This window comes from Anas platyrhynchos, chromosome 24, assembly GCF_047663525.1.
Source record: "Anas platyrhynchos isolate ZD024472 breed Pekin duck chromosome 24, IASCAAS_PekinDuck_T2T, whole genome shotgun sequence".
NCBI lineage: Eukaryota > Metazoa > Chordata > Aves > Anseriformes > Anatidae > Anas > Anas platyrhynchos.
The window spans coordinates 5570661-5598333 of record NC_092610.1 but is presented as its reverse complement, the minus strand read 5'-3'; the positions used below and the strand labels follow the sequence as shown (position 1 = coordinate 5598333).

Genomic DNA, 27673 nt, shown 5'->3' with positions numbered 1-27673 from the left:
CATAAATGGCCCGTGCCCCCGAGCAGTGAGCCTGGGTCTTCCCACTCTGACAAAATGCTCCTCTCCTTGGAGCCACGGGTCCTCTGTGCCTGACTTCATGCTTGGGAGCTACTGGGAGAGACATCTCGTAGCTCTGTGTGGTTTTTACCTGGAAATCTGTAAGAGGTCGCTTTATTAAGGTTATCTTCCACCCATAGCATAAGATGTTAGTGCTGAACGTAATCACCATTTCCTTTGGTTTTAAAGTAAGTTTTAATGCTGTAAAAACAGCCCTGACACTACTACCCTACAAGAAGCTTGAGGCAGGCCCCTTTCCTGTTTTGGGGTGATATCAAAAGTCGGTGATGGAGGCTGAGGAGAGTTACTAAATATCTAAAAATGAAAGGACAGATGGGAACACGCGAATGTGGTGTTTGCAGAAAGGGAAATGAGGGCGGCCAGGTTTAGAACAGCCCTGCCGCTGTGTCGTGGGGGCAGACGACATAGGGGAGCTGTTTGATTTCGGGGGTACACGGTGAGGTAAGCTGCCGTTAAATCCCGCTCACCATCAGCAGATGTACAATTAAATGCCATGTAAGCCGTGGATTTGACTTTGTCCTGTCTCATGGATGTGAAAGTCGATCATTTCTTGGGCTTGTGTGCTGTGTGGAAGTAGTAACGATTCAGCTCCTGCTCCTCTGGCTTTCTGAAGGCTCATAGCTGTGAAAAGCGGTGTGTATTTGTCGCGTTTGGTGTTTTCTGGGCTTGTAAAGTGACCTTGTGAAATGTCTGGGCAATTGCAAGTACCTGAAATAGCCGTGCAGGCAGTTCTTATAAGTACTGCAGGAGGAGGCAGTCGGAGCTAAACGCATGCTTTAAGCTCCAAGGTGTGCACACCACGTGCAGCTGGGGTACAGCTGTCGGTAAGTACGTGCTGAGGGGCTCTGGTGGCAGCAGGGCCCCTCTCCTTTCCTGGTACTGATCAAAATTCTGAAACACCACATACATTATTTAAAAATAAATGAATTATAACATTTATTTTTGGCCAGGTTACAGCTCCATCAGTTCATGTAGGCAGTGCCAGCAGCAGTTCTGTCGCTGATGACCAGGGGCACTGGGTGGTACGGGCAGGGGACACCGGGGGTGCCCCGGGGGCTGCTGGCTCCTGCGCTTCCCAGTGGGACCTGCCTGGTGCTGAGCTGCAGTGCAGCCTGGCCCTCTTCTCTGCTGGCTGTCTTGGAGCTGTCTGTCTGTCTTCCTGTTTTCCACCACTTTGCCCCTGTGCATGCAGGCAAATCCCATGTTTCTGAGCAGTTTGGGGGCCCTGCAAAAGTCCACTGGAAGCTTGCTTAGGAAGTTCTTTGTCTTTCCTAAGCAGCCTAGGAAAGACAAAGCAGCTTCTATGTTTCTTCCCCTGTGTGTTTTATTTTTTTGCTCATCCTTTTGTTATTTTTTCCTGAAATCAGTAGTTCTTTTAATTTAACATATGTCTTAAGTGTCCCAGCAAGCACTAGGAAGATAACATGGTGTTTGAAAATAGGAAGCAGTTGTTAGGGCTGCAGCAGGCCTCCGAGCATCTCCTCTGCAGTGGAGTCCTGGGATAAAGTCTGTGCACGTGCTGCTCCCCAGATACAGATTTCTCTGTATATATCCCAGACACTGTAAAGACAACCCGGTCTTCCCCTGTTGGTCTGTTCAGAGACCACCGTGCCACAGCTGTGACTGCACAGCTCTGTGTCCTGGCTCCCTGTCGGAGGGGTGGCGCTCAGCGTGGGCAGCCTGGTGACCGGGAGGATGGCTGCAGGCAGCTCGCAGAGCTGCTTTGGGGGTTTGTTGGGGCTGAGGACACAGGAGAAACTGTCAGTGCCAGCATCTTGCAGGAGGCATCTCTGTTCTTTGGGATTTTGTCCCTCTGTTCTAGCTTAGTGTCCCCATGAGCCTCAGCAGCGCTGCTTCCAGCCCGTGCTGCTCTCGAAGAGGAGCTGTTTCTCTGTAGGAACTGGTAAAATCACACGAGCATCCTTTGCCTGTCTCCTTGTGCTCCCAGTCACCCGCTGGCATAGAGGAGTCTGAGCTTCTCCAGGGTTTTTGCCCTTGGTGGTGACAGATGGGTTTCAGAAGCAGTTGCTTTGTTAGGAAACCTGTCCCCCCCAGTCTCTAATTCCCAGTACAGCACTGACCCTTATGGAGAGACCGTGGGTCAGCATCTCCAGCAGGAGGAGGCAGAACTTCAGTGCCCGAATTGGGATCTCCAAAACGATCTGAAGCCCTTACTGGGCAAACCTCTGACCACAAAGGTTTTGCACGTGCAGGTGAGGCTTCCCCTCTGAATTCAGACACGTGGCACAGATGGGAACGGAGTGCTGACCCCTTCCCTTGTACAGCTGCTTGCAGGAGCTGCTCAGGACACAGTTTGTCATTTTAGTGTCTCAGTGTTCTGACTCTCACCTGCTCCAGGCTTCTGAAAACAAACGCTAACTCTGAGTGCTTCGGATGCAGCGCAGAGTGCCAGTACCCCGCGCTTTGTTGCTGGTTCAGTGTTACCTCGGGTATCCCGCTCCTCCCAGCAGCAAGGAATTTGTGTCACATCAGAGCTGTGGCTCCAAGAGGAAGGCAGGTGGAGGAACCCATGGCCACGCCGTTGGCAAGGCAGCCCAGGAAGGAGGGAAAGAGGAAGTTCTCGGGTCGCTTTCTCCTTGAGAAAGCCGAGTTTTGGCACCAGCTCGGGAGGTGTCGGAACATGCTTGCCCAGCTCAGAGACAGGGAAACTTAATTAGCCCCGTATCGGATACTTAGTTCTCACCTAGTGCTTCCTGCGGGCAAGCTTCCTCGAGGCATTGTTGGCAGAGGACTGCAGTTCACTCCTTTTTGAAACATTTTTAAATCTGTTTTGACACTGTCATTTGCGTGGCTGCCAGGAGGAGGTCTGTTCGTGTGGACAGACCTACAGCCCGTTGCCTCGAAGATCCTTCCTTCTCTTCCTTTGCAAAGATTCCTTGATGATTTTTCAGGTGACCTGCCCCTGCTGCCTCGTGTTGGTCTCAGGTGGCAGATCCCTAAGCCAGAAAAATATTTTTTTGGTGGGAACCCAGTTCCTCCCAGGAAAAATCCCGCTTGCCCAAGTAGCTTGCGGCCTTTGGCCAGCAGAGGGATCCCGAGCCTCGCAGAAAAGGGAAGAGCCCTGTGCAGTGCTGCTGCACGCTCAGAAATCACGGGCAGGGAAATGGTGTGTAAAGGTTTAGCTGGTTCCTATCAACACTCAGTCTGCTGACTGTGACTGTTCCCCATCACTGGGTAGCAAAGTGCTCTCAGTATGGATGGAAATCTTTAGGGCAATGTGAAAGCACAGGGTTTTTTTTGTGGTCTTTATGCTTTTATTTTTTTTAACCTTTACTGAATAGTGATTTTCTGTAATCTCTAAACTTTTCTTGCTTCTTGCTGCCTTTTTGTGGTCTGATTTCATCTGGATTTTGTCCCTACCACCGGTGGGCTTCTGTTTAACTCAGTCCTTTGCGCAGCAGCGAAGGGCAGGCTGTGTGAGTGAGGATGGGGGATAAAGCAATTAGAAACTTCACGTGAGCAAAAAGATCCCAGCAGTGGGATTGACACTTGTCAGTTTTAGGCATTTTGAACACAGAGCGAGGAACAGCAATTGTTCCAGCCTGTTCTGTGCTGAAATCTGTAGCTCAACCCATCTTGGTGGAAGAGGAGTAATTAGAAGTAAAACGGCATGCAGAGGCTGTGCTTCTTTTGTGTAAACTACTTCCTCGGCCGCTTTATTTCATCTTTTGAACCCCCCTTGTTTTTATGCCTTGCAGGAGGGCTGACAAACGGCAGTGGCCGCTACATCTCTGCTGCTCCTGGAGCTGAAGCCAAGTACCGCAGCGCAAGCAGTGCCTCCAGCCTCTTCAGCCCCAGCAGTACGCTCTTCCCTTCGTCTCGCTTGCGCTATGGGATGTCTGACGTTATGCCCTCTGGCCGAAGCAGGCTGCTCGAAGACTTTCGCAATAACCGGTACCCCAATTTACAGCTGAGGGAGATTGCCGGGCACATCATGGAGTTCTCCCAGGATCAGCATGGATCCAGGTGGGATTGAGAACGTTGTGCTGTGGGGAGCTTTTGCAACGGCTGCTCTTTGATTTAGCGTAGCTGGCACTTTGTGTCACGTCCTGAAGCAAGGGAAAAGGAGGGTGTAAAGAGGGAAAGGGGGTGTGAAGAGACAAAGCCAAGTAGTGTAACACTCAGACCTTCCTTTTTATAGGCTGGGGACAAGTCCTGGTAGCATGACTCCCCTCTCCAAAGATAGGCTTGCTTGCTTCAAAATTTGCCTGGATGCAAGACCTTGCTGTATTACTGTGTTATGATTTGCTTTGCTTAAGATTTTGGGATACAGATGACATGTAGACATGGGTCTCATGACTGCCACCACTCAAGGTTTCAGATCCCTGTGGTACGGGGCACCTGTGATTTAAAGATCTTTGTTCTGTAAGAGCTCAGTGTGTGAGCCTTATGAATGGATTTGTATTAGTGCTTTGAGGGCACAAGTGCCAGTGGCATCATACCAACCTTATTTTTCAGGTTTATTCAGCTGAAACTGGAGCGTGCTACCCCAGCAGAACGCCAGCTTGTGTTCAACGAGATCCTCCAGGCGGCTTATCAGTTGATGGTCGATGTATTTGGAAATTACGTTATCCAGAAGTTCTTTGAAGTAAGTCTTAATTCCTTTCTTCACAACTCCCATTCTTCCTGCTGTCCTGAGGCACAGGATGAGCTCCTAGAAGCCTCGCCATTTGGCTAAGAGGATGGATGTCTGTCAGTGCTGATGTCATCTCATCCCCACATGCTGCTGCATCATTCCTCTTGGGGTGAATGAAATTAAATGGGGTCTCAAAAATTCTTATGAAGAGTAAATCCTTGCTTTGAGAGGTGCAAAAGGTATAGGAATAAATAACAGTGCATCCAGGAGATTTAGGGCCATTTCCAAGGATGCTGTGCTGAGCAGTCAGTACTCATGTATTTAGAAACACAACAATCAGCATTCACTGACAGAAAACATGCATTTCTGTACAAGGAAGGTGAGCAGACAGCCACCTCTTTCTTGAAACTGGTCTGTTCCTTCTACACTAAGCTTTGGTTATTTATTTATCTTGAATCCAATAACTTCAGAGCCCCAGTCTCAAGGGTTGCTGCATTAGCAGACTGGCACGTCGCCCTGGTGGTTGTAGCACCTTTGACTCTGGAATTTGTTTCAAACATGTCAGGCATGTCAGAGACAGAACAGACATCTCACTTGTGCCTGGTGAGATCTGTTGAGCTATGGCTGGTGTTTTTTTTCAGTAGGTGCAGTGTTTCTTGTTTAACACTTCGGCACAACAGGACGGGAGGGCTGCTGTGCTGCTTGGCCGCGTGAGGGTTTTGTGTCTGTAGTGATTGGTTTTAATCTTTCCAGTTCGGCAGCCTGGAGCAGAAGTTGGCCTTGGCAGAACGTATCCGTGGGCATGTTCTGTCCCTGGCTTTGCAGATGTACGGCTGTAGGGTGATCCAGAAGGCCCTTGAGTTTATTCCCCCAGACCAGCAGGTAATTGTAAGTTTCAATTTTAACTTTCTTCTTGATGTTTAACGTTCCTTGCTGTTTGGTGACCTGGACTGCAAACTTCTGTTACTCTTGCTTTTGTTTGTGGCTTGTGTTCTTTTGGTTTGGTTTATGGTATATTTGTTATGTTTCTTGTGGTTGGTAAGTGTGTGATATGTTCTTGGGTCTCGTTGTCATCTCATTGTCCTACTGAGCACTTAATGGTGTTGGTTCTCCACTAATTCCCTTCAGTCAGGTTATGTAGGCTGGCTGAGGGGGAAATTGTGAATAATAGTGAATAAGGAGATATTTTAAATCCCTTGAAGTAAGCAGTGCCAGAGTTCTACCTTTATTATTCACGGAGATATTGCTGCTTTGATATGTGGGTCAATATTCTGCTTCCCCACAGAGAGAGGAGAATGAGGAGCCCCTGGTTCCTGCTGAGCCAGGCCTAGCATTGGAAAAGGTGGAGAATAGCCTAAATTCTACTGAAAGCTCATTAATAAAGCTGTTCCTCTAGGATTTTATTAGCAATGAATTAAGATGAAAAATATGCTACGCAAGCTAGCTAATAAAGGCATTAGGAATCACAATAGAAGAATCTTAATGTGGGTTATTAAGTTAAAAAGCTGAAACAGGATTTAGAAATGCGTGTTGCCTCCGAGTCAAGCCCGAGCGCACCTATTGCCTTGGCAATACGTGTGGCTTTGGATAACAGTGTGATGGCACAAACTGTGGCACTGCTGGTCCAAGGATTTGCTAATGTCTTCTTCTAGAAAGCTGTCTTGGAGCGCTGTGTGTTCCCAAAATGCCCGTTTTTGTACCAGTAGAATAAGTCCATCGTCCCGTTCCGTAGTGTTGTTAAATTAGCCAAGTGCCATCCACCCTTTTCCAGTTGCTTTCAGCCTGTGTGTTTGTCACATTAGTCATATCTAAAACTTAGCTGCTCCATTTCCTTAATCACCATGTAATATTAGCCTGCATATGTAAGATGCCAGCAAGTTTTTATCCCAGTGCTGACTCCATTTGAGTGGTGTGAAGCTGATACCTGGGAAGTTTGTGAAGTTTGGACATCTCAGATTTCTTTCTTTATGAGGGGATGAGGGACACAAAAAAAAAAAAGCTATGTATTGGGGGGGAAAGTCTTAAATTTTATATTTGCACATGGGTGTCCTCTTAAAGTTAATGAAAAGTGTTTCATCTTCCTGTAGTAGTATTTTTCTAGATGGTTTCTGTAGCACAGCAGGCTTCATCTCAGCTCTCAGCCACTGGAAAACTTCACTGAGATAACTGAAATACATCAGTGCATCCTTCATGCCTTTCGTGTTCCTGTACCGTGTGTAGCAGTGAAAACTTTGCATTTATCAGCCGTGAGTCCTGGTGGTGCTTTCTGTTTGTCTTTCTCTCCTCCTAATAGAACGAGATGGTACGGGAGCTGGACGGCCATGTCCTGAAGTGTGTGAAAGACCAGAACGGTAACCACGTGGTGCAGAAGTGCATCGAGTGCGTGCAGCCTCAGTCCCTGCAGTTTATCATTGATGCATTTAAGGGGCAGGTAAGTTCTTAACCAAGATATAAGTCTCATTCTTCGTGTTCTTACGTTGCTTTGAGTAGCACAATAGTGACCGTAACTCATTCAAATCTTCGGGAATTTAAATTTTAGCAAGCATTGGGTGAAAGAGTTATGCAGCTATGTGAGTGAGCCTAGGAACTCTTCGGTCACATCTCTGCTTGTCATTTTCATGCAGGTGTATCACAGCAAAGCAGCCTTGCAAAAGTCTGTTCTTCTGGAACATATAGTATTTTTGACTGATGGGGGAAACACAAGTCTGTTACTAATCCATCTTCATAGTAAAGGTGGTGAGCAGAGTGTTTTGTGGTGGGTGTAGGAAATTTTCATTAAGATCTGCTCTGTGGGAGTGGATTATCAGGCTGCTGTTTCCCAAGGATCCCAGACCAGGGGCAAAACAAAAGCTTCATCTAGCAAAGGGCAGTTACTTGTTTTATTCCATTTTTTTTTTTTTTTTTCTTCTTGATTTTCCCTCGTGAATTGATGTTCTGGGTATTAATGCCTTTATTCTGGTGGTAGTTGGCTTGTCTTCCATTCCAAAAGTGATGTTCTGGGTGTTTCCAGCTTCAGCTTAATTGGCTTTGGTGGGGGACTTTGAAGTACTGAGGGTTTTGCCACAGGGATGTGAGGATAGCCTGGGGTTATTGTAGCAGGAACCAGGCTTTATTAGTTTAGCTGCTCCTGGAACAGCTGTGGTAGTGTGGACTTGCTTGGCTGTGTCAAAACAAGCAGGGCTCTGGCTGGAAACTTGCTCAGCAAATCTGCTGGCTAACCTTTAGTTTTGGACCTTCGAGGAGGGAGTTAGGCAAGGCAGAAATACATCTGGGAACTTGGCTGATGGCACTGCAATTTCTCTGACTGGCTGTCCCAGTTCCATCTGAACTTTCATGTGCAAGATTAAACTTATCACCTCAAGAACATTTTTTGGTGGTTAATTACATTTTAAAGTCCTGTTTTCCTGCACGGTTTATTCAAAATGGTTATTAAAAATTTGTAGGCTATTTGACTTCAGTGTTTGGATTTGCTATGTTTTTTAATTTATTTTAAGCAAGCAGATAGGACTTCGTGCTTTAGAAAGAAAATTGCACAGCAATAATAAAATGAATAAGGTGTTCTTACCGACAGATTTGATAATCCTCTAGAAATGAGCAAGAAGATTCCTTGTTGTCGCTTCTGCTAAGCACAGTTAAGGCTTTTAAACAAATCTGGGTACTTGAGGAAAATCCTTGTCTGAGCATTTTTAACCTTTCTGTTTCATACTACATTTTCATTACATAGCTGTAATTAGGTAACCGGCAAACTATGTGCTGGATTTATTCCTCTGAAACTGTTCTAACACTGCTTCCAGTAATGCTTGGCTGTCCAAGTGTTCTCTTCATTAATCAAGACACTTTGCTGCTTGTGTTCCTGTTTCATGATGGAGAAGCTGAAGCAGGGGTGGGGATGTGATGTGCCTGTGGTCACCCAGGCAGTCCTGGGGCAGCGAGATGATCCAGCTTCAGTTCGTTACCTGGTGCTGCAAGCAGAGTTCTGCTGCTGGCATTGCCTACCATGCCCAGGAAAAACCACCACGCGTTCATTTAATTCAGAAAGGTTTCCAGGACCCACAAAGACTAACGGATGTGTTGCTGCCTGTGCTTGCCTGTCTCCTTGAACGCAGGTTTTTGCGTTGTCTACACATCCATATGGCTGTCGTGTGATTCAGAGGATCCTAGAGCACTGTCTTCCTGAGCAGACTCTTCCCATCTTGGAGGAACTCCACCAACACACCGAGCAGCTTGTGCAGGTCAGTCTGAGGGGATGTGGGTGCTGTGAGATTTGTGGGTGCTGCTTTGTATTAGGAAAGGTAACAGCACATTTGAGACTGTAGCTGTGGTGTTGGTGGGGCTGTGTGAACATAGCAATTCTGTTCCTGAGGGGGGATGGAAGGGAAAATGGCAGGCAAGAAATGCATCGTCACTAATTGTTCTGGCTACGTGCAAATATCCAGCAGGTATCAAAGCTGGAGTTGGATCCTGTTCAGAAGGGGTTCTTAAAACGTGTTTTTATGTACATCCCTTCCTGCCTGCCTTTTCTCTTCTTTGCAGTCCTTCTGAGAACCCCTTTTTTTTTTTTTTTTTTTTTTGGGTTCATGCACTGGGGCATGGTGGATCTAACATCAAACAAACCCTGTCCTGTGTGCTCATACATAGCATGTGGATAGTGGGAAGAGGTTGGGTGTGGAGGTGAGGCATCCAAGGCATGCCTCTGGAATTAAGAGTGAAATAAACATGTATCTTATCTGAATATAGACATGTCTAGAATATGAACGTAGATAAGAACAGTATCTTGTAGCTAGAACAAAGAAAATTTGAAAGGAGCAGAGTATTGGCATTTCATGTTAAAGGAAATTGTTTTGAGCTTTATAATCAGGACAAAGATGTTGTATTTTACCTCCTGGTGAAAATCTAGGGTGCATGTTTCTGTAGAAGTATAAAGTATTTGTATGATTTAAACAGTAGATGTTTTAATTAGTGTTTAGTCCAAGTTTGTAAGATTTAATTAATGCACATTGGGAACTAGCTTGGTATTAATGGTTCCTGTCCAGATTTTGTCTCACACTTCTGCTGTCTCTCAAACAGGATCAGTATGGGAATTACGTTATCCAGCATGTACTAGAACATGGTCGGCCCGAGGATAAGAGCAAGATTGTAGCAGAAATTAGAGGCAACGTGCTTGTGTTGAGTCAACATAAATTTGCTAGGTATGAATTTGTTTCTTAAAGTCTTCATGGCCCGTGGGAGCATGGCCGTGTGCTAGAGTTGCAAAAGTTAGAGGTGGGGTGTAGGTAGGTGAAAGGAGTTGATAAATAACTTTTTAACAGCAGAATGTGATTTATAACTGCTTAAAAACTGGGATGAGCAACCTGCAAGGTAAGTTTTACTTGTAACGAAGGATGAAGAAGCAAAAGAGTAGTTCCAATTCAGGCTCCTGAACTTGACCGACAGTTTGTGTGGTGTGTGGTTTTGTTTTATTTTTTTATTTTTTTAAGTGATCACTATCCCTTGAATGATAACATTTTAAGAGCCTTTCAGTACCTCTGGGATGTTGTGTCAAGCCACAAGGGAGCTTAGGAAATCAATGTAGCAAGAGTTCTTTTTCATCCTGCTTTTCTTACACAACGCCTTGTGGTCCTTCCTGAGATACATGCCTGAGGATATCCTGTTAGGGAAGCTGAAGCAGTCTGAGCTTGTTAGACCAGGTGCTATGGAGCTAGTCTTGGGTAGAAGCAAAATTCAGGTACCTTAATGGATGTAAAAACTGAGTAATGCTTCCCACATTTGTGAATTCCTTTTGTGTGTGTTCCTAGCCATTCGAACATGAAGGCTGATGTCTTAAAAGGCGTAACACACCTCCCTCTTTGCATTGGGTAACATAGTGCTTTAATTCTTATGGGCACGAGGGAAGTATAACATTAACAAGAATTAGAAGAGTGCGGTCTGAACGCTGTTATTTCAGCCTCTTTCTCCCCGACTTGCCTTGCTCTTTTTTCTAACCTTCTTTCCAGATGGAGTGTTAATTAGCGTATCACGTCCCCCAAGCTGAGCGCTAGTTGTGGCAAATCACTTGGTGATTTTATGATTCAGGGGGTGCAGCAGATAAGGCTAGCAAAACTCTTTTCTCTTTCGTATATCCTATTTAACTCTGCTCTCTGGAGAGCAGAGACTAGTCATCTAATGTATTCAGGAATTTGGGAAGTTCTTTGCTAAGTTCTTTCATTCCTGAATCATATTTCCCTGTTGTTATAACCTTGGACCTCTGTTCCTGCCGAGCTCCACTACTGAGAAAGCCAAACAAAGAGCAGTGCATCTGCTTCTCTGATGGGCGTGCTGTGAGAACAGACATTGATCTCCACTACAGCGTCACTGTAGAGACAGACAAATAAATCTGGGTGAAATAAAACCTGAATTGGTCCTCTACCCAAATTCTCACTCAGATCCTGAGGTCCTTGGACCTGTTTGTTTCACATTACTCAACTTCTGCACCAGCACATGTGTCTTTCCCAAATGGTCTGCCCTCCTTAGAAGCTTGAGGAGATCTCCTTGGGGTGGAACGAAAAGCCCTGTAGGGATGTTGCGTGCTCAGTGCTCGTCCTTTTATTGTTACAGCAACGTTGTGGAGAAATGTGTTACCCATGCCTCCCGCACGGAGCGTGCCATGTTGATCGATGAGGTGTGCACTATGAATGATGGCCCTCACAGTGCCTTATACACCATGATGAAAGATCAGTATGCCAACTACGTGGTACAGAAGATGATCGATGTGGCAGAGCCATCTCAGCGCAAGATTGTCATGCACAAGGTAAGCAGCTGCTGTCGATTGATAAGGGTACAGGGCTTGTGCTGGAAGAAGTGGCACTGCCACACTGATTGCAGGGAGAAACGAAGGCTGAGATAATTGTTTTTGCCTTTAGAACTTCCTAACGACCCAGGTATTTCAAAGTTGCAGGAAAGTAGTAGTTGGAATATATTCATGTTATATGAATTAATGAGATGCCGTTTGGACTTAAAACTAGCTGGTTGCTTCTAGCAATCTTCTCTGACCTAGTAACCCAGTTCTGCACTCATGGCGTAGTGAGCGATGATAAAAAACACTAAGACATCTCCTGTAGCAGTGCCACCAATTTGGTGCCTGGCGAGGTGCCTTTTGAAAGTCTGGCAATGATGACACACTTGCCCTCTCTGAGAAGAGCGTTTGCTAATGAGAGATGTGTTATGTACTCAGCGGAGCTGAGCCAGACCTCGGAGCACCTCAAGCACTAACGCAGAACTGCTGGCTGCCTCTCGAAGGGCTGCCAAGCTCTGCCTGTCACTTCGTGTCCCAGCTCTGCAGCGCTGATCAGGAAAGTCAGGTTAGCCGTCCCCATCGTGCTAATGGGGCACGCGTGGTGTTCCTGTAGCTGCTGAGCCCGGATTCGTTAATCAAATCCCATGTTTCTCGGGTTTGGATATGTTTTTGACGAGAGACTTCCAGGGATTAGCATCACGCTGCAGTGTTGGAGTGTGTAACAGTTTGAGGACTTCCTGTTTGTCAAAAATGAAGACATTTGGGAATTCAGTAAGCATTGCTGCCAGCCCTGCCTTCCAGGGCTTATAGGGCTGCTCCCCAAGGGTGGGAGGCTCTAAACATCAGGTGATGTCTTCATTTTCCTGCTTTATAAACAACAAATATGCAATTGAAATAATCAAGTAGGCTACTTCTTAGGTTTAGGAGTCATCCACAGTAGTTATTTTAAACCAAAGCCTGTATTAGTCCAGAAGAAAAATAAACAAAAGTGTACAGCCTCACTGGAGCAAAATGACCCGTAGCTCTGCTAATCTGTGAGATGTGTGCACATACATTTAAAATCTTTACCGACACGTTCCTGTTCTTGTCAAGCGGAGTCTTTTGAATAATATGCTAATTAGGTTATCAGTGTGGCTGTCAAAAATAGAAGCAGGATGACAGCTAAATAAGGCTGGCTGAATGTGAAGATGTTAGCTGCGTTACCGAGCTGAATGAAAGCCTGGGAAAACTGAGTGCATTGCCTGTTGGTTTGGGATTGTAAAAATTGTTCGTAGTGCAAACAAGCAGTTTGCATCATGCTTTTAACAGCACTTTTTTCTAAATAAAAATAATCTTAACAGTCAGTTCTGTCATTTAAAAAAAAAAAAAAAAAAAAAAGGTTTAGAAATGAAGATGAACAAAGAAAGTACTGTTGGACTTGGGAAGTTCTCTGTTCCGTAACCTCAGCGAAGCAGCCTGACCTCCTTGGGAATGCGATGTGGGGAGGGCCGAGACATAAATCCAATTTTTACAAAACTGGTTCTTGAAGTCGAGTAAGAATTCAAACAGCTAGTGACTGAGCTGATGGAATAGGATGAGTATGGGGTGGACTTCCCATGGGAGTTCAGTCAGCTCTGGCTAGGGCAAGCAATGGTGATGTGTCCGCCCCAGGAGCAGGGGAGGAGAGGGGAGGGCTGTACGTCGTGTTCTGGCTGCTCCTCGTCCTGTCTGCACTTCCCACCGTGCAGTAAAAAGTCTGTAGTAGTTGCCTTATCAGAGGAACTTGCTGGTGGTGTGGGATACTAACAGTAATGAAAATAAATGGCTCTTAGGTCTCGAACTTCAGCAGCACAAGGATGTCAGTGCAGCTACTACAGAGGTTTTCCTCATCTGGTTCTTCCAGTAAAAGTGGCTTTACTCCAGCTACAGGAATTCTGGTGGAGCTGCAGATGACTTTTATTCTGAAATAGTATGACTGTGTGAAGTCTGCTTAAAAATAAGGGAAAAAAGTGTATTTAGGTTCAGAAATTAAGCAGCCTGGGCTGAACAGCTGTTTGCCTTTCCCAGTATCTCTCCAAATATACTGCTGAAATTGATACTGGGAGCCCTTCAGGGCTTTGAGCCCTTCAGAAGCTGAGCGTGGAAGGAGGGTGAGGCCCTGCTCAGCTGCCTCACTTCTCGGGGCTGCTGAGGTGCACTAAAAGCTGCTCAGCTGAGCCACCCCTTGCAGTGTATTTTCTGTGGTAGCAATCAGTCTGCCCCCATGCCAGAGAGGTGGAGGTGGGCAGGGGGTCAGAGCACCCTTGGGAAGCTCGCGCATCCAGGAGCCCTGTCTTGCCAGCCTTGCTTTGGACAACACTTTAGGTTCATCCACGAGACAGGGATTCAGCTTGATCCTGTATTAGGCCTCAAGATCCCACCTGCTTGACCAGGAATTCATTTTGCCATTAACCTGAAAAATAACATCAGCGAGTTACGAAACGTTGATTTGGTTCACGGATTGAGGTGGTTACAGCAAAAGGCACCCTACAGTTTGAGGCATTTTCAGGTCGCCTGTGCTGGCGCGGGCCGTGGCGTGGGACGGGATCGCTGTGGCTGTGGGTCAGGTCACCAACCCCAACCCCTCTCTTTTGCCTCCTAGATCCGGCCTCACATCGCCACCCTGCGCAAGTACACCTACGGCAAACACATCCTGGCCAAGCTGGAGAAGTACTACATGAAGAACGGGGTTGACCTCGGGCCCATCTGCGGCCCCCCCAACGGCATCATCTGAGGCGGCGCGCTGCGGGGCTCGCTGCCAGCAGGCACTCGTTCACAACCAGCAACCCACCTTGTTCCAGTACAGTTAGAAAACGGTCTGTGGTTGCTAAACAACTAAAAGAAAAAAAAAAAGGAAAAGAAAAAAAGAAAAGCCTTTGTAAATTTCTTTAATTTTATTATGCATAACATGTACTAATTATTTTTTTTAATTAACTAATTGCCCTGCTGTTTTACTGGTGTATAGAATACTTGTACATAGGTATCAAATGTACATGGAAGGCCACATTTTTGTTCACTGTTGTATCTATATTCCAAATGTGGAAACTTTCAGGGTGGTTGGTTTGAAGAAAAAAACAAACACGTTTTTAATTCATCTGCCTTGCAGGCAACTTTTTTGCAAATACCTGTTTTTTCTCCTTTTAGTCAAAAGTCAGCAAGAATTTTTGAATTTTAGTTAAATGGCACAAAGGATGCCTTTAACACTGTTTATAAATATAAAAAAATTCAACTTGCTAAAGCTTCAGTTTAAAAAGAATTAAGTTTTTGAAACTTTTTAATTGCTTTTTTTTGTTTTGTTTTTTTGAGTATAACATGCTAAAGGAGGTAGCTTAGTGGTCGTTTTTGGAAGAAAACGTACACACCCAGAAAGTTTTTAAAGCAAGGGGGCGGGGGGCGGGTGTACTTGTTTACTGCCTACTCAGTTTGTTCTGTTAACATTGAGAGACACAATTTGATTATTTAGCATGAGGAAAAAAAAAATCCAACTCGGCTTTGGTCTTGCTTCTATAAATATATAGTGTATACTTGGTGTAGACTTTACATATATAAAAATTTGTAGTATTTTCTTGTTTTGATGTCTGATCTGTATCTATAATGTACCCTAGTAGTGGAACATACTTCTGACTGTACAATTGTACATTTGTAAACCTCTGTAATGTAAATGTGGAGAAGTTTGAATCGACATAAACCCGTTTTTTGGTAAGAAAAAAGAATTAGCAAAACCTGTGCATTTCAGTGTATATTCACACCTTTTATGGTCGTAGCATATAGTGTTGTATATTGTAAATTGTAATTTCAACCAGAAGTAAATTTTTTCTTTTGAAGGAAATGTTCTCTTTATACAGCCTAGTTAATGTTTAAAAAAAAAATTGCTTGGTTTTATTTGTCACCTAGTTGAACAGTAGCGATCCTTTCTAAATGTTATACAAAATGATTCAGTTCAAAATAGTGTTTTTTTGAATCTTAAAAAGTAATGTTTTGCTTATTTTGTGACAGTAAGAAACAAAAAGTGCAAAAGTACAGAATCCCCTAGTTTTCCTTACAATCAGAGTCCCTTTTCACCTTGTAAAGTGTGAATCACCTTCCCTTTTTGTACAGAAGATGAACTGTATTTTGCATTTTGTCTACTTGTAAGTGAATGTAACATACTGTCAATTTTCCTTGTTTGAATATAGAATTGTAACACTACACGGTGTACATTTACAGAGCCTTGTGTATATTTCCAATGAACTTTTTTGCAAGCACACTTGTAACCATATGTGTATAATTAACAAACCTGTGTATGCTTATGCCTGGGCGACTATTTTTTGTAACTCTTGTGTAGATTGTCTCTAAACAACGTGTGATCTTTATTTTGAAAAATACAGAACTTTGGAATCTGGCTTGGTGCTTTCTTTGGCCGCTCTGAGTGGAGTGCCACCGCCACACCTCCCTCTCTGCTTTCGCCTTCCTTTGCAAGCCTCCAGCTCCTCTGTGAGCAGCACCGTGTGGAGACGAGGGAGCAGAGTGAGTGCTTGGTGCTGGCTCAGTGCTGCTTCCCCCTTCTGGCACCCGTCCTGCTGCTGTCTGGGGCTCGCTGGCCTGCGCCTGACCTGTGCTCTTGGGATTTCTAAACCTCTTTGGAGCCTGTACCAACTCAAAGCAAACGCAACTTCCATCCTCTGGTGGTAAGTTCAAGCCGAACGACCACCTTCTGTAGGTAAACTGCCTCTTGGTCGCTTTTTAAGCACTGCAGCTCTTGCTGAGAAGGGCAGGGAATAATTTTCCCCATTACCTCTTGTACTCTACACATACTTTCCTCAGCTTTTGTCATCCTCCTCTCCACCCTGCCCTTGTTGCAGTCCAGGACTGTCCCTCCAGGGAGCTGCTAGTTGTGCAGAAGCTTTTTCATACTTTTTTTCATATCTTTGGCTTGTGTGTGCAGGAGGAAGGGTCAGGGGAGCAGCACCATGGGCTGTGCCCAGCAGGCAGGGTGGGGACGCTCCAAGGGCAGGGAGCGGTGCGAGGAGCAATTCGGGGCTGCTGAGCATCGCCACAACCAGCAGCCTGCAGTTGCTGTGGCTGCAGCTAAAACACAAAACACGAGCTCGTGTTTCCATGGAAACTTCCCCAGCTCTGAGGATCTCTGAGGATCTGGTTCCCCAGGGGCCGCGTTCAGCCCCGTGCCTGTCGCTGGGTGAGCAGCGCTGGGGTCGTTCTTCCTCCAGCACCGTTCCTCACCCCGACCCTGAGGTCAGCAGCAGCTGCTCTGTCCCGGAGCCCTGGGAGCTTCTTGTGCGGCTCCTCAGGGTCCTTTATTACCCTAATTAAGTGCTACAAGGCAGCCCCGTGTCTGTTTCCCATCCCCTTTGCCAGATCCCTTCTGGATGCTTTGAGCAGCCCGCCCCAAACGCAGATCCCCGCAGGACTCCGACTGCGACCTCTGCTCAGAGAGAAAATTGGCCTCTGCTTACCACCAATTTTTCTTCATTTACGAGCATAAAGGATCCTCCCTGCCACTGCTGCACTTCAGGGGCTGCTGGGTCTTAACCCTTTTCTGAAGGTTGCCATCAGCATCGCTGGAAATCCTGATGAAGTTCAAAGCACTTGTGCAAAGCCCCTGATGGAGGAGGGGAGGAAAAGTCACATTTTGTGGGATTTTTTTTTTATTTTATTTTTGATTTAGCTTGTTAAAACATTTACATCTTTGTCGTAGAACGTGATGCTGCTTGTTTCCATCTGAAATTAGCATTTTTAAAGAACTGATGCCCAGCACAGACGTCGGTGTGATGGCTTTCACTGCACCAAACTTGACTCCAAAAGCACACGGAGCTGCTCCGGGAGCGCAGATGCTGCTGGAAGGGTTGCACAGGCTCCAGTAACACCCGCTCCTTTCAAGGGGCTTTTACTTTTTCTGTGTCAAATGCCTGCAGCTTCCACGCTGCCCCTTTCCCATCACCAAAAGGCGGTGCCCGCGTGGCCCAGCAGTGCCTTTAATCAGTTTTCACACCTTAAATTCGTTAAACTCAGCTGAGCGCTGGTTTGGCTCTTGGACACCTTTATTTTCACCAGGTTTGGGGCCACGAGGTTTGGGTGGTGCTGGGGCCCCGCGTCCCTGAGCTTTGGGACCCACCCCAGAAACAGAGGGGGCTCGGTGCTGGCCCTGACCCCGCTCCCCAGCACGGCTCTGCGGGACTTCAGGAACCGACCCTGGGGGTTTTGGTGTTGCCCAGGCCTGCGGGCTTCTGCTCCACACCCAGCCATGGGAGAAGGGTGTGGGTGCCGGCACAGGGCCCCTGGGTGCTGGTGGGGGACAGGATGGGGACCCTGCGGGGGGACGGGGCCCTGCTGCCACCACCGGGGAAGGGACGTGGGGCTGAGGGGTGCAGGAGCCCTGACCCAGCCCCCAGCTCAGCCACATCCCACCCCAATGGGGCCGGCATCCCCATGGGGTCGGCATGCCCATGGGGTCGGCATCCCCACTGCCCCTGGAGCCGCAGCAGGGCCGAGGACTGGGGCCGGTGGCAGCGGCTGCGCCCAGACCCCTCCGGGGACCCCGCTGGGACCCCCCCGAGTCCCAGCCAAGCCGCGGGGCCCCCGCTGGGTGCCCCCCCGGGGGTGCTGGGGGCTGCTTTTGGGGACGCGGCGGGGCCGGGGGGGCTGCAGGGAGCGCGGCAGCCACAGCGGGGCGGTGCAGCCTCAGCAACCGGGCCCGGCCCGGCCAGAGCGCGGCTCCGTGTGCTGCTGTCATCATCATCATCATCATCATCATCATCATCATCATCATCATCATCATCATCATCATCATCATCATCCCGTTAATTACTGCACAATGAGGAGGGGCAGAAGGGGCAGCGACGCCCCCCAGATCAGGCTGGGGGCTCTGACCCCTCCTCGGAGTGACCCCAGCCAGGGCCGGGGCTCGTTTTTTAGCCGATTTTGCCTGATTTCCCCTCTAACCCCAGGTCAGGCCGCTGCTCCTCACCCGCATTCATTCACCGCAGCGCTTGGAGTTCAGGACGGGGGTTTTTGTGGGTTTATTTGTTCAGATTTGCACGGGAAAGGTGTGAAACCCGCTAGGGCTGCCCCGAGAGAGAAACCCCCCCCCGTGTCCTTCCCCCTGCTCCCACCTCTCCCCCAGCTGCCACCTGCCCGTCGGGGTGACCCAGTGTCCCCTTTGGAGCCATCTGCCCCTCGCCCCCCCCAGCTGCCCGCTGCCCCCCATCTCCCCTGAGTACCCGCACCTACCCCTGGGTCCCCCCCAGCTGCCCCGGGGTCCCTCAGCACCTCCCCATTTGTCCCAGGTTTCCCCCTTCTCCCCCCGTTCCCCCCACTTTGCCCCATGCCCCCTCTCTGCCCTGGGTCCCCCCCCTCTGCCCCACTTTCCCCCACTAACCCCTGTGTCCCCCCAGATGCCCCCATAAGCTCCCCATACACCCCCTGTGTCCCCCCCATCTTCCCCATTCCCCCTCCCTACTCCTGGGTGCCCCCCATCTACCCTCACGTCCCCCCCCCCCGTGTCCGTCCCCATGTGCCCCCTGACCCCCCTCAACTACCCCTGGCTCCCTCCCATCCTCCCCATGCCCCCCTTATCTGTCCCTGTGTCCCCCCATCTTCCCCATGCCCCCCCTATATACTCTTTGGGCTCCCCCCATTCCACCCCATATAATCCCTAAATTCCCCCCTCCCCCCAATCTACCCCCGGGTCCCCCCACCTTCCTCATAACCCCCACACACTCCTTGATCTCCTCCTCTTCCTCGTATCCCCTATCTGTCCCTGCACCCCCTCATCTGCCCCCATACTCCCTATATACGCCCTGGGTCCCCCTCCCCCCATACACCCCTGCACACCCCCCATCTACCCCCATAACCCCATAGCCCCCACACCTCTGCACTCCCTGGCTCCCCCCACCTTCCCCAATACCCCCCATATACTCCCTGCGCCCCCCCATCTACCCCCGCATCCCCCTATTTACCCCATACCCCCCATCTACTCCTCGGCTCCCCCATTCCCCCCCCCCCACCCCCTTATTCCCCTCCACCCCATATCCCCACAAATCCCCCCATAACCTCCCCACCCCCCATATTCCCCCCATTTCCCATTCCCCCTACCACCCTATAACCCCCCAACCCCAATTTTCCCCCAACCCCCCCATTCCCCCAACCCTCCCAATCCCCCCAACTCCCCATATTCCCCTTACCTGCCCATTCTCCCCAACCCCCCATACCCCCCCACCCCCAATTTTTCCCCCAAAGCCCCCATTCCCCCCACCCCTCCCATATTCTCCCTAACCCCACATTTCCCCCCCCACCCCTCATATTCCCCCATACCCTCCCATTTTCCCCCCACCCTCCCATTCCCCCCACTGCCAATTTTCCCCCATATTTCCCCATTCCCCCCACCCGTCCCATATTCCCCCTAACCCCCCATTTCCCCCTCACCCCCTATTTTCCCCCTTACCCCCTATATTCCTTCTCCCCTCCCATTCCCCCCTGCCACCCCATAACCCCCCAACCCCAATTTTCCCCCAACCTCCCCATTCCCCCCAACCCTCCCAATCCCCCCACACCCCCCATTTCCCCCAACTCCCCATATTCCCCCTGCCCCCCTATTCCCCCAACCCCTCCCATATTCCCCCTAACCCCTCATTTCCCCCCCACCCCCCAGATTCCCCCAGAATCCCCCATACCCTCCCATTTTCCCTCCACCCTCCCATTCCCCCCTGCCACCCCATAACCCCCCAACCCCAATTTTCCCCCCAAACCCCCATTCTCCCCAACCCTCCCCATCCTCCCCACACCCCCCATTTCCCCCAACTCCCCATATTCCCCCTACCCCTGATATTCCCCCTAACCCCTCATTTCCCCCCCACCCCCCAGATTCCCCCAGAATCCCCCATACCCTCCCATTTCCCCCCCACCCTCCCATTCCCCCCAACTCCCCCATAACCCCCCCAACCCTCCCAATCCCCCCCACACCCCCCATTCCCCCCAACTCCCCATATTTCCCCTGCCCCCCTTATTCCCCCAACCCCTCCCATATTCCCCCTAACCCCTCATTTCCCCCCACCCCCCAGATTCCCCCAGATTCCCCCATACCCTCCCATTTCCCCCCCACCCTCCCATTCCCCCCTGCCACCCCATAACCCCCCCACCCCCAATTTTCCCCCAACCCCCCCATTCCCCCCAACCCTCCCAATCCCCCCCACACCCCATATTCCCCTTACTCCCCCCATATTCCCCCAACCCCCCCATACCCCCCATACCCCCCCCACCCCCAATTTCCCCCATACCCTCCCACACCCCCCCATACCCCATACCCCCCCCCCTTTAGGGGCGTCCCCCTCCCCTCTCAGCGAGGCGGGGCGGGGCGGGGCAGAGCCGTGCGGGCCGGGGGAGGGCCGAGCCGTGCCGAGCCGTGCCGGGGAGGGTCTGGGGCTGGGGCTGGGGCTGGGGCTGTGCCGGGCGGCTCGGCGGCGGCCCCCCCCCCCTCCCCGCTCGCACACCGCCTCCCGCGGGCGGCGGCGGCAACAAAGGCTCCGTCCCCGCCCCGCCGCCGCCGCCGCTGCCCGAAGATGCCCGCGGAGCCGCCGCCGCCGCCGCCCGCCCGGGGCCCGCGGGGCCTCGCGGTGCCGCTGCTGCTGCTGCTGCTGCTGCTGGGGGGGGGAGCCCGCCCCGCCGCGGTGAGTGTGGGGGGGGGCGAGGGGTCTGGGGGGGGGGGGCGTTTAGGGGGGTAAGGGTGAGGGGAAGGGGACCCCGATGTTGGATGTCGGGGGGTGGGCGCGGGTCTTTGGAGGGTGGGGTTCGGGTTTGGTTTGGTTTGGTTTGGTTTTGGGGGGGTGATGGGGAGTTTTGGGGCAGAGCGAAGCTATAAAAATATCTTCAGCCCCCCCCCACCCCCCCCACCCGCTGCAGCCCCCCTGAAGAGCAGCAGCCCCCCACCCCAACCTCTCCCCACACCCCCTACAACCTCCTCCCCTACAGTCCCCCCCCCCCAAAGGATGCTCCCCCCAACCCCAAGGGATGCCCCCCCCCTCAGAGGGTGCCCCCCTAAGCCGTGTTCCTCCCCCCAGCGTGTGTCCTCCCGGCCCCAAGGGATGCTCCTGTCCCCAAGGGATGTGTCCCCCCCCCCCCCCAAGTGATGCTCGCCCCCAGCCGGGTGCAGGCTGAGGTTTTTGGGGTGCAGGCAGCCGAGGGGGGGGCGCAGGGTGCCAGGGTGCGCGGGGGGGGGCTGCAGGTAGATGCCGTTTGAAGGTCATGGGGAAACACGCCTTGAAGCAGCCCCGATGGGCGGCCGGGGGGAAAATCCCACCTGTGCCCCCTCCCCGCTTCTGGAGGGGGAGAGAAACTTGTGGGGTTTGGCCCCGACCCTGCAAAGATCCAGCCCTGCCCCGGTGCTGCCCCCCCTGTGGGGCTGAGACCCCCCGATCCCAACGTTTCCCATCCCCTCTCTGGTTCCCGGCTCCCCATCCAGGAGGATTTTCCAGCCCCGCTCCCAGGAGAGGGATTTGGGCAGGGGGAAGGGGTCAGGGCTGTGGCACTCCCGTCCCCCGTGCAGCCAGGGGAACCCCAATGCCGGAGCCAGCCTCGAGCAGGTTCCCCGTGCCCTGCACTCCCCGTGCCGTGGTTTGGTTATGGGGACACCTGAGGGACCCGGGTGGCTCTTGGGGTGGCGGCTGTAGGGCGATGCTGTGCGTGCCGGGTCCCAGAACGGGGCTTTCCCTGCGCGCGGAGCGATGGTGGCACCGCACGGCTCCTCGGGGTGTGGGAAGCAGGCAGGGAGGGATGCAGGCTGCCTGCCCTGCCTTTCCCTTCCCTCGTGAAAAAGTCCCAGGGCCTGGCTGCTCGGTGCTGGGCACCCTGCTGGATTTAATGCTGGATTTAATGCCACGGAGCCCGCCCTGCTCCCTGGGGGTCCCGGTACCCCCGTTCCCGCTGCAGTGGCTGTGCGGGGCTGTAACGGGGGCGTTTGCGGGGCTGTGGCGGTGGCGTTTGCATCTCCCCGAAGCAGCAGCTGCAACTTCTGCATCTCCCAGGGGGCTGCCGAGGCTGTGCCGGGCACACACCGAGCGAGGGCTGTGATTTCCTCGATCCAGCAGCCCCGAGCGCTGCGTGGCTCCGGGCGCGATGCCGCACGGTCCCGGCGCACCGGGCGTTTATCGCACCCAACATCGCACTGGGGAAGAAGGCGTTCAGCCTCCAACCCGGGGGGGGCCGTGGTGGGGGCTCAGGCCCAGCTCTGGGACAGGTCGTGGTGATGCAGTGCCGGGTGGTCCCAGTCCCTCGCCCATCACAGCCAAGGACCCACTGGACCCATTTTTGCCGCTGGGTGCCCGCGGTGGCGAGCGCTGCATCTCCAGCACCCGGTTGTGTGTGTGCCTCCTGCTCCCCCCTCGGTGATCTTAATTCCTTCCATTTGGGGATCTGCAGCTGGCGGGTGGCGGTGCAGCCATTTGCTGAGGATAATTAGCGAGGAAGGGCCGCAGGTTCGTTAAACGCGAGGCTTGGAGCTGCCGGGCTGGGGGGGTTCGCTGGGGACCTGGGGGGCACGGAGCATCCTCAGCTGGAGGGGGCCGAGGCCTCGCTGCTCCCCTGTTGCTCCTCACGGTCACTTTACAGCTGTTTGGTGGCGCTGGGCAAGGTCTCACCCGCCCCCTCTCCCCAGGTTCTCCAGGATGGGGGCAATGACTTGGAACAGCTCCAGTGCACCCCAGCCGAGTGTCAGGGGGCTGAGAGATGGATTTGGGGACCCTCTTGTGCATAGGGACAGCGTGAGGCTGCCCACAAGCCCGTCCCTGTGCTGTTGCTGGATCCTGGTCCCCACCTGCCTGGTGGCATCGGGGCCACAACCTGTGTGAGAGCCGCGGGGTGCGCACAGGATGCTTTTTGGATGGAAATCCTCCTTGGGTATGGAGCGCCCCATCCCCATCCCCTGAATGCTGCGGGGCTGGGTGCTCTGAGCCCCGGCTGTCCCCGGGGACACCGAGCCTGGGGACGCCGTGTCCTGCCCCGTCCCCAGCCCGGCGGATGTTTGCTGACGTCCTGTTTTGTCTCTGTGCCAGCGAGCCCTGCCCGCGCCTTCTCCGGAGCAGCATCCGTCATCCCTAACGAAGCAGCTCTCCTGAAGAGGTTTATTAAAATTCAAATTAATATTTGCACCAAGCGAGCCGACAAATAACTCCAGCTCCCGGGCTGGGTGCCAGGAGGAGCTGCCCCAGGATGGGACCATCGGGGCGCTGGGCTCGGGGCACGGAGCGGGGTCCCCGTCCTGTCCCCCCTGCTGGGACAGAGCCCGGCTGTGGCGGGTGGGTGGCCCCAGGCTGGGGGAGGTGGCAGCGTGATTCTGGCTGCTCTTGCCCACTCCCTGCCCCGTGTTTTTGCTTTGGAGCTGGTTCTGTCCCTGTTGGGCAGAGGATGAAGGTTTGGAACTGTTTGGGAAATCCAGGTGGCTTGGCGGAGAGGACACCCTGCTCATGGGGCCACCAGCTCAACCCCGTAGCAGTCACCTGAGAAGCCAAACGTGGCCCCGGGAGCCAGGCAGAAGGGAAAGGAGCCCGGTCCCAGCTGGAAGGTGGAGGCAGGCAGGGAAATGGGCGTGAGATGGGGGTGAGATGGGAAGGAGCGGGGCCACCGAGCTCACTGGGCACGCCGTGCGTGGTGCTGGCACCGGGGCTGCTGTGTGCCAGGAGGGCTGGCTGGCGATCACTCCCTCCTCCTCCTCCTCCTTCTCCTCTTCTCGTGCAGAGCTGTGGCTTTTGCAGCCAAGTGGCATCCAGGGCTGCTTCCTCAGGCTCACATTAATTGGGTGCTGCAGGCAAAGGGTGGGTTAATGAGTGTTAATTGGTGAGGGTGACCCCTGCACCATGGTGCCACCGGTGCTGGGCGCCTGGAGGAGCGGGTCGGCCTCGTCCCCGTGATGGGAGTCCCGGCTTGGGATGGGACGAGAGGAGCCCCCAGCCCCTGCCACCCCATCCCCTGGGCAGGATTTTGTCCTGGCCCCTTCTGGCAGCCCGCAGCTTAGGGATCAGCTCGGCACCGTAATCGCTGAGGGCGCAGATCAGCCGTAACCTCTCGCAGGTGCCGGTGGCTCGGGTCTGTGTCCCTGCTGGAGCCCTGCCGAGGTGGACGGACAGATGGACACGTGTTGGGTCTCAGGAAGCAGCCAAGGGCTGTGGTCACCTTTCCTTGCTCTGGCTCCATCCCTCCCAGCCCCTCCTGGGACGGCTTCAGGGACGGGCTGGGTTTTTTTGGGGTGGGTTGTGTGGGGGTTACGTCGCTGTGCCCACCGCGGCGCTGGAGACGGAGCCTCAGCTTGTGTGTGGAGGGAGGAGCGGAGCCTCGGGAGCATTTTCCAGCTTTTCCCTCCTCTCTTTGTGCCTTTCCCTGGTCCCTCGATGCGCATTGACAGGGGGGAGCAGGAATTCCTCCCCCCGGGAGGAGCGGACCCAGCGGCAGGGCTGCTGCCAGCCTCAGCATCCCCGGGGACAGCAGGGGTGGGAGGCAGGGAGCCGGGGCGGAACAGAGGGAACAGAACAGAACAGAGGCTTTTTGTGGCGGCGCGGAGAGCTCGCCCAGTTAATTAATGTGACATTTACGCCGAGCTGCCCGTGCAGGGCTGCGCGGGGCAAAAGCCCTTTGTGGCCAGCACCGCGGGGCAGGATGGGGCCCCCCAAAGGCGAAGGGCAGCTCCTGGGGTCGCCAAACCCGGTCCTGTCGGAGCATCCCCCCCCCACAACCCCCAACAGTGAGGTTTGGGGGAAGAAATGGGTTTTGGGGGTGGCACAGGATGCCTTTTGTTGTTGTTGTTGCTTTGAAGGGGAAAGCGTTTTCAGAGCTGGTTATTTTAAAGCTTTTTTTTTTGTTTTGTTTAAAAAAAAAATGATTTAAGCTAATTCCAGTCCTGGTTAAAGCCGAATTTAACCCAGCTGTGCTGCTGCAAGCAGTGCCCGGAGCTGGGGGGCGGCATTGGATGGGGGTGGGCAGCAATGGGGAGCACAGCGGCACCACCTCCTGCCCTGGGGGGTGCTCCCCAAACCGAGCATCCCCCATCTTGTGCTTCAGCACCACAAAACGAGCGATTTGAGCCCACAAAACGAGCGATTCGAGCCCTGCCTGCTCTGGGCCGGGACATTTGCTCTGCCCCGGCTGTGTTTACGTCCCCGCAGCTCTCCGCGGCCGCGCTGCAAAACATCTCCCTGCCTTGGAGAGGCTTGGACGTGGCTCAAAGGAGTTATTTCCAGATAAAAATAACAGCAGTGATCTTGGGGCTGCTGCTTCTTTCCCGGCCAAGGGAGAAATGAGGCTGGTTTTAGCGACAAGGGGGGGGGAAATCCTTGCTGAAGGATTGCCCCCGGCCGCTTTCACCTCCTGCAGTCGGGGTGGAGGCAGCTGGGGGAGGCTGGAGCCGGGGCAGCCTCGTCCCTCGGGCAGCTCTGAGCAAAACTTGTTGGCAAAAGGGTTTCTTTGCCAAAAAATGCTGTTTTCTGGAGGAGGAGGCCGAAGCTATTTTGTGAGCCGCGTTGGTCGGGCTGAAGAACTGCTGTGAGGAGGGCATGCCTTGCCGAGCACGTGCTCGCCTTGTTGTTTTTTTTAAGTGATGCTCATGTTAGCAAACATCCAAAATACACCAGAGGGCTGTGTTTTGGGAAAGGAGAGTGGGAGTTCTGGTTAAAAATGGTCTTTTATATATATATATAATTTTTTTAATTTTTTTTTTCCAGGAAATGTAGAACTTTTTTTTTTTTTTCCTCTTTTGGAGGCTTTTTGGCAAGTAGCATCACCCAACCTCTAATTTTCCTTCTCCCTCTTGTGCAGGCTGCCCGTCCATTTGCTAAAGGCAAGGTGAGGGTTTCGTGGGGGTCCCCCACCCCCAGGACAGGGCTCTGCAGATCTGAGCAGGGTGACAGCGGCGGTGGCACTGGGGGGCATGGGGAGGAGGTGGGGGCCTGCTGGGGATGGTGCTCAGCCTGCTCTGAAGCCCTGGCTCTGTCCCAGTGGAAAATCGCGGAGCTGCCAGGTATTTGTTGCTGGAAGGGGGTGATTCTGTGCAGCGATGCTCTCGTCTGTGCCTGGCAGAGCGCAGGGTTCCCTTTTTTGGCGCTGTGGCGAGCTGGGACAGACGGAGAGGGGACCTGTGCCGGGAGGACATCGGGGTGATTTGGGGCTGGGAAATGCCAGGGTTGTGGCTCTGTGAACCAGCATCACTGCTTCCTCCTCCTCCTCTTCCTCTTCCAGCTGGGGAGGTGCTGGGGAGGAGCTGTTCCCTCTCCCTGCCATGAGGGAAGGCGGGTGAGCGAGCTGTGCCGCGGGGCTGCGATACGGACCACCAGCTCCTTCTGCACCGTGAGCACTAATCAGGCTCTAATTAGCCACAAGCCGTTGCAGGTCACTGCCCGAGGGGCTGAGCTGTGCCTGGAGGCTCACATCCACGTGTGTCCACCACTGCCTCCATCCCAGGAGGGCTGCAGACCTCGGGGGGCTCCCGATGTGGGTTAAAATCCATCAGCACCGGTGGGAGCGTGCTGGCACCCACCTGCAGACGGGGCATAAATCGGGGCTCAAGATACCACAGGCGGTGATCTGGGATGCAGCAGGGTCCTGAGCTGGCCTTGGTGGCTGTGGGATGTCACCATCCCACCGGGGACACAGGCGCTGGAGGTGCTGGGACCCAGAGGTGAGCTCCAGGCACTGCCCCGCAGCACCCGGCTGCCTCCGCTCGCAGCGCCCGGCCTCCGTAATTGGTTGTTTTTGTTTGCTCCCGGCACTGAAAGGAGCTGTTTCTCCCCATTTATCAGCAGATAATTGTTTTGGGTGCAACTTGGTAGTTAGCTGCCTGGCAGGCTGCAATTAGGCTCCTGGAGAGGGCTGCGGGAGGGTTGGCGAGCTGGCTGGGCTCTTGGGGTGTCCCTGTGTCCCTCTGCCTGGTATTGGGGTGTCCCCCCCAGTATTGGGGTGTCCCCAGCACTGCTCTGGTCAGGGACTGTTTCCAGCCATCGGTGGGGCTGTGGGTTGCAAGGCCTGCAGAAGTCTGAGTGCTAATTAGCAGCTGTAATTGGGGTAACCCAGTAAGTCCTCCCTCACCCCCCTCCTGCCTTAAATTCAGGGCTGAGTTGTTTTTTTCTTGCAGCACCCCCGTGCTCCTCTGACCCCAGACACTTCCTGGCCGTGGCACTTAGAGCCATGTAGGACCCACAACGGGGGTCCCAAATGCCCTTAAAGCCACCCTGCCT

General features: G+C 52.5%; 2 protein-coding genes and 1 non-coding gene across 18 annotated transcripts in view; all 3 read left to right on the top strand.

Annotated features, from left to right (window-relative positions):
• The window catches only part of PUM1 (pumilio RNA binding family member 1), a 71016-nt gene extending 55170 nt beyond the window's left edge, over positions 1 to 15846 (top strand). For 10 of the 16 annotated variants that reach the window (XM_072027559.1, XM_027444094.3, XM_027444093.3 and 7 more), the window contains 8 exons: positions 3798 to 4065; positions 4558 to 4687; positions 5429 to 5563; positions 6969 to 7106; positions 8782 to 8907; positions 9743 to 9864; positions 11270 to 11462; positions 14068 to 15846. In XM_072027559.1, the coding sequence (XP_071883660.1) occupies positions 3798 to 4065; positions 4558 to 4687; positions 5429 to 5563; positions 6969 to 7106; positions 8782 to 8907; positions 9743 to 9864; positions 11270 to 11462; positions 14068 to 14199 (1244 nt within the window). In that variant the 3' untranslated portion in view covers positions 14200 to 15846. The remainder of the gene's footprint in view (positions 1 to 3797; positions 4066 to 4557; positions 4688 to 5428; positions 5564 to 6968; positions 7107 to 8781; positions 8908 to 9742; positions 9865 to 11269; positions 11463 to 14067) is intronic. The other 6 variants (XM_038167242.2, XM_027444091.3, XM_072027555.1 and 3 more) reach the window with 2 other exon arrangements.
• LOC113839817 (small nucleolar RNA SNORD103/SNORD85) lies at positions 11815 to 11900 on the top strand. Its single transcript, XR_003492416.1, has one exon. It is a non-coding gene; the product is annotated as a small nucleolar RNA SNORD103/SNORD85 (small nucleolar RNA).
• Positions 15847 to 20888: 5042 nt separating the features above from the next.
• The window catches only part of SDC3 (syndecan 3), a 30149-nt gene continuing 23364 nt past the window's right edge, over positions 20889 to 27673 (top strand). The window contains exon 1 of the mRNA XM_038167345.2: positions 20889 to 21127. Within this exon, the coding sequence (XP_038023273.2) occupies positions 21020 to 21127 (108 nt within the window). The 5' untranslated portion in view covers positions 20889 to 21019. The remainder of the gene's footprint in view (positions 21128 to 27673) is intronic.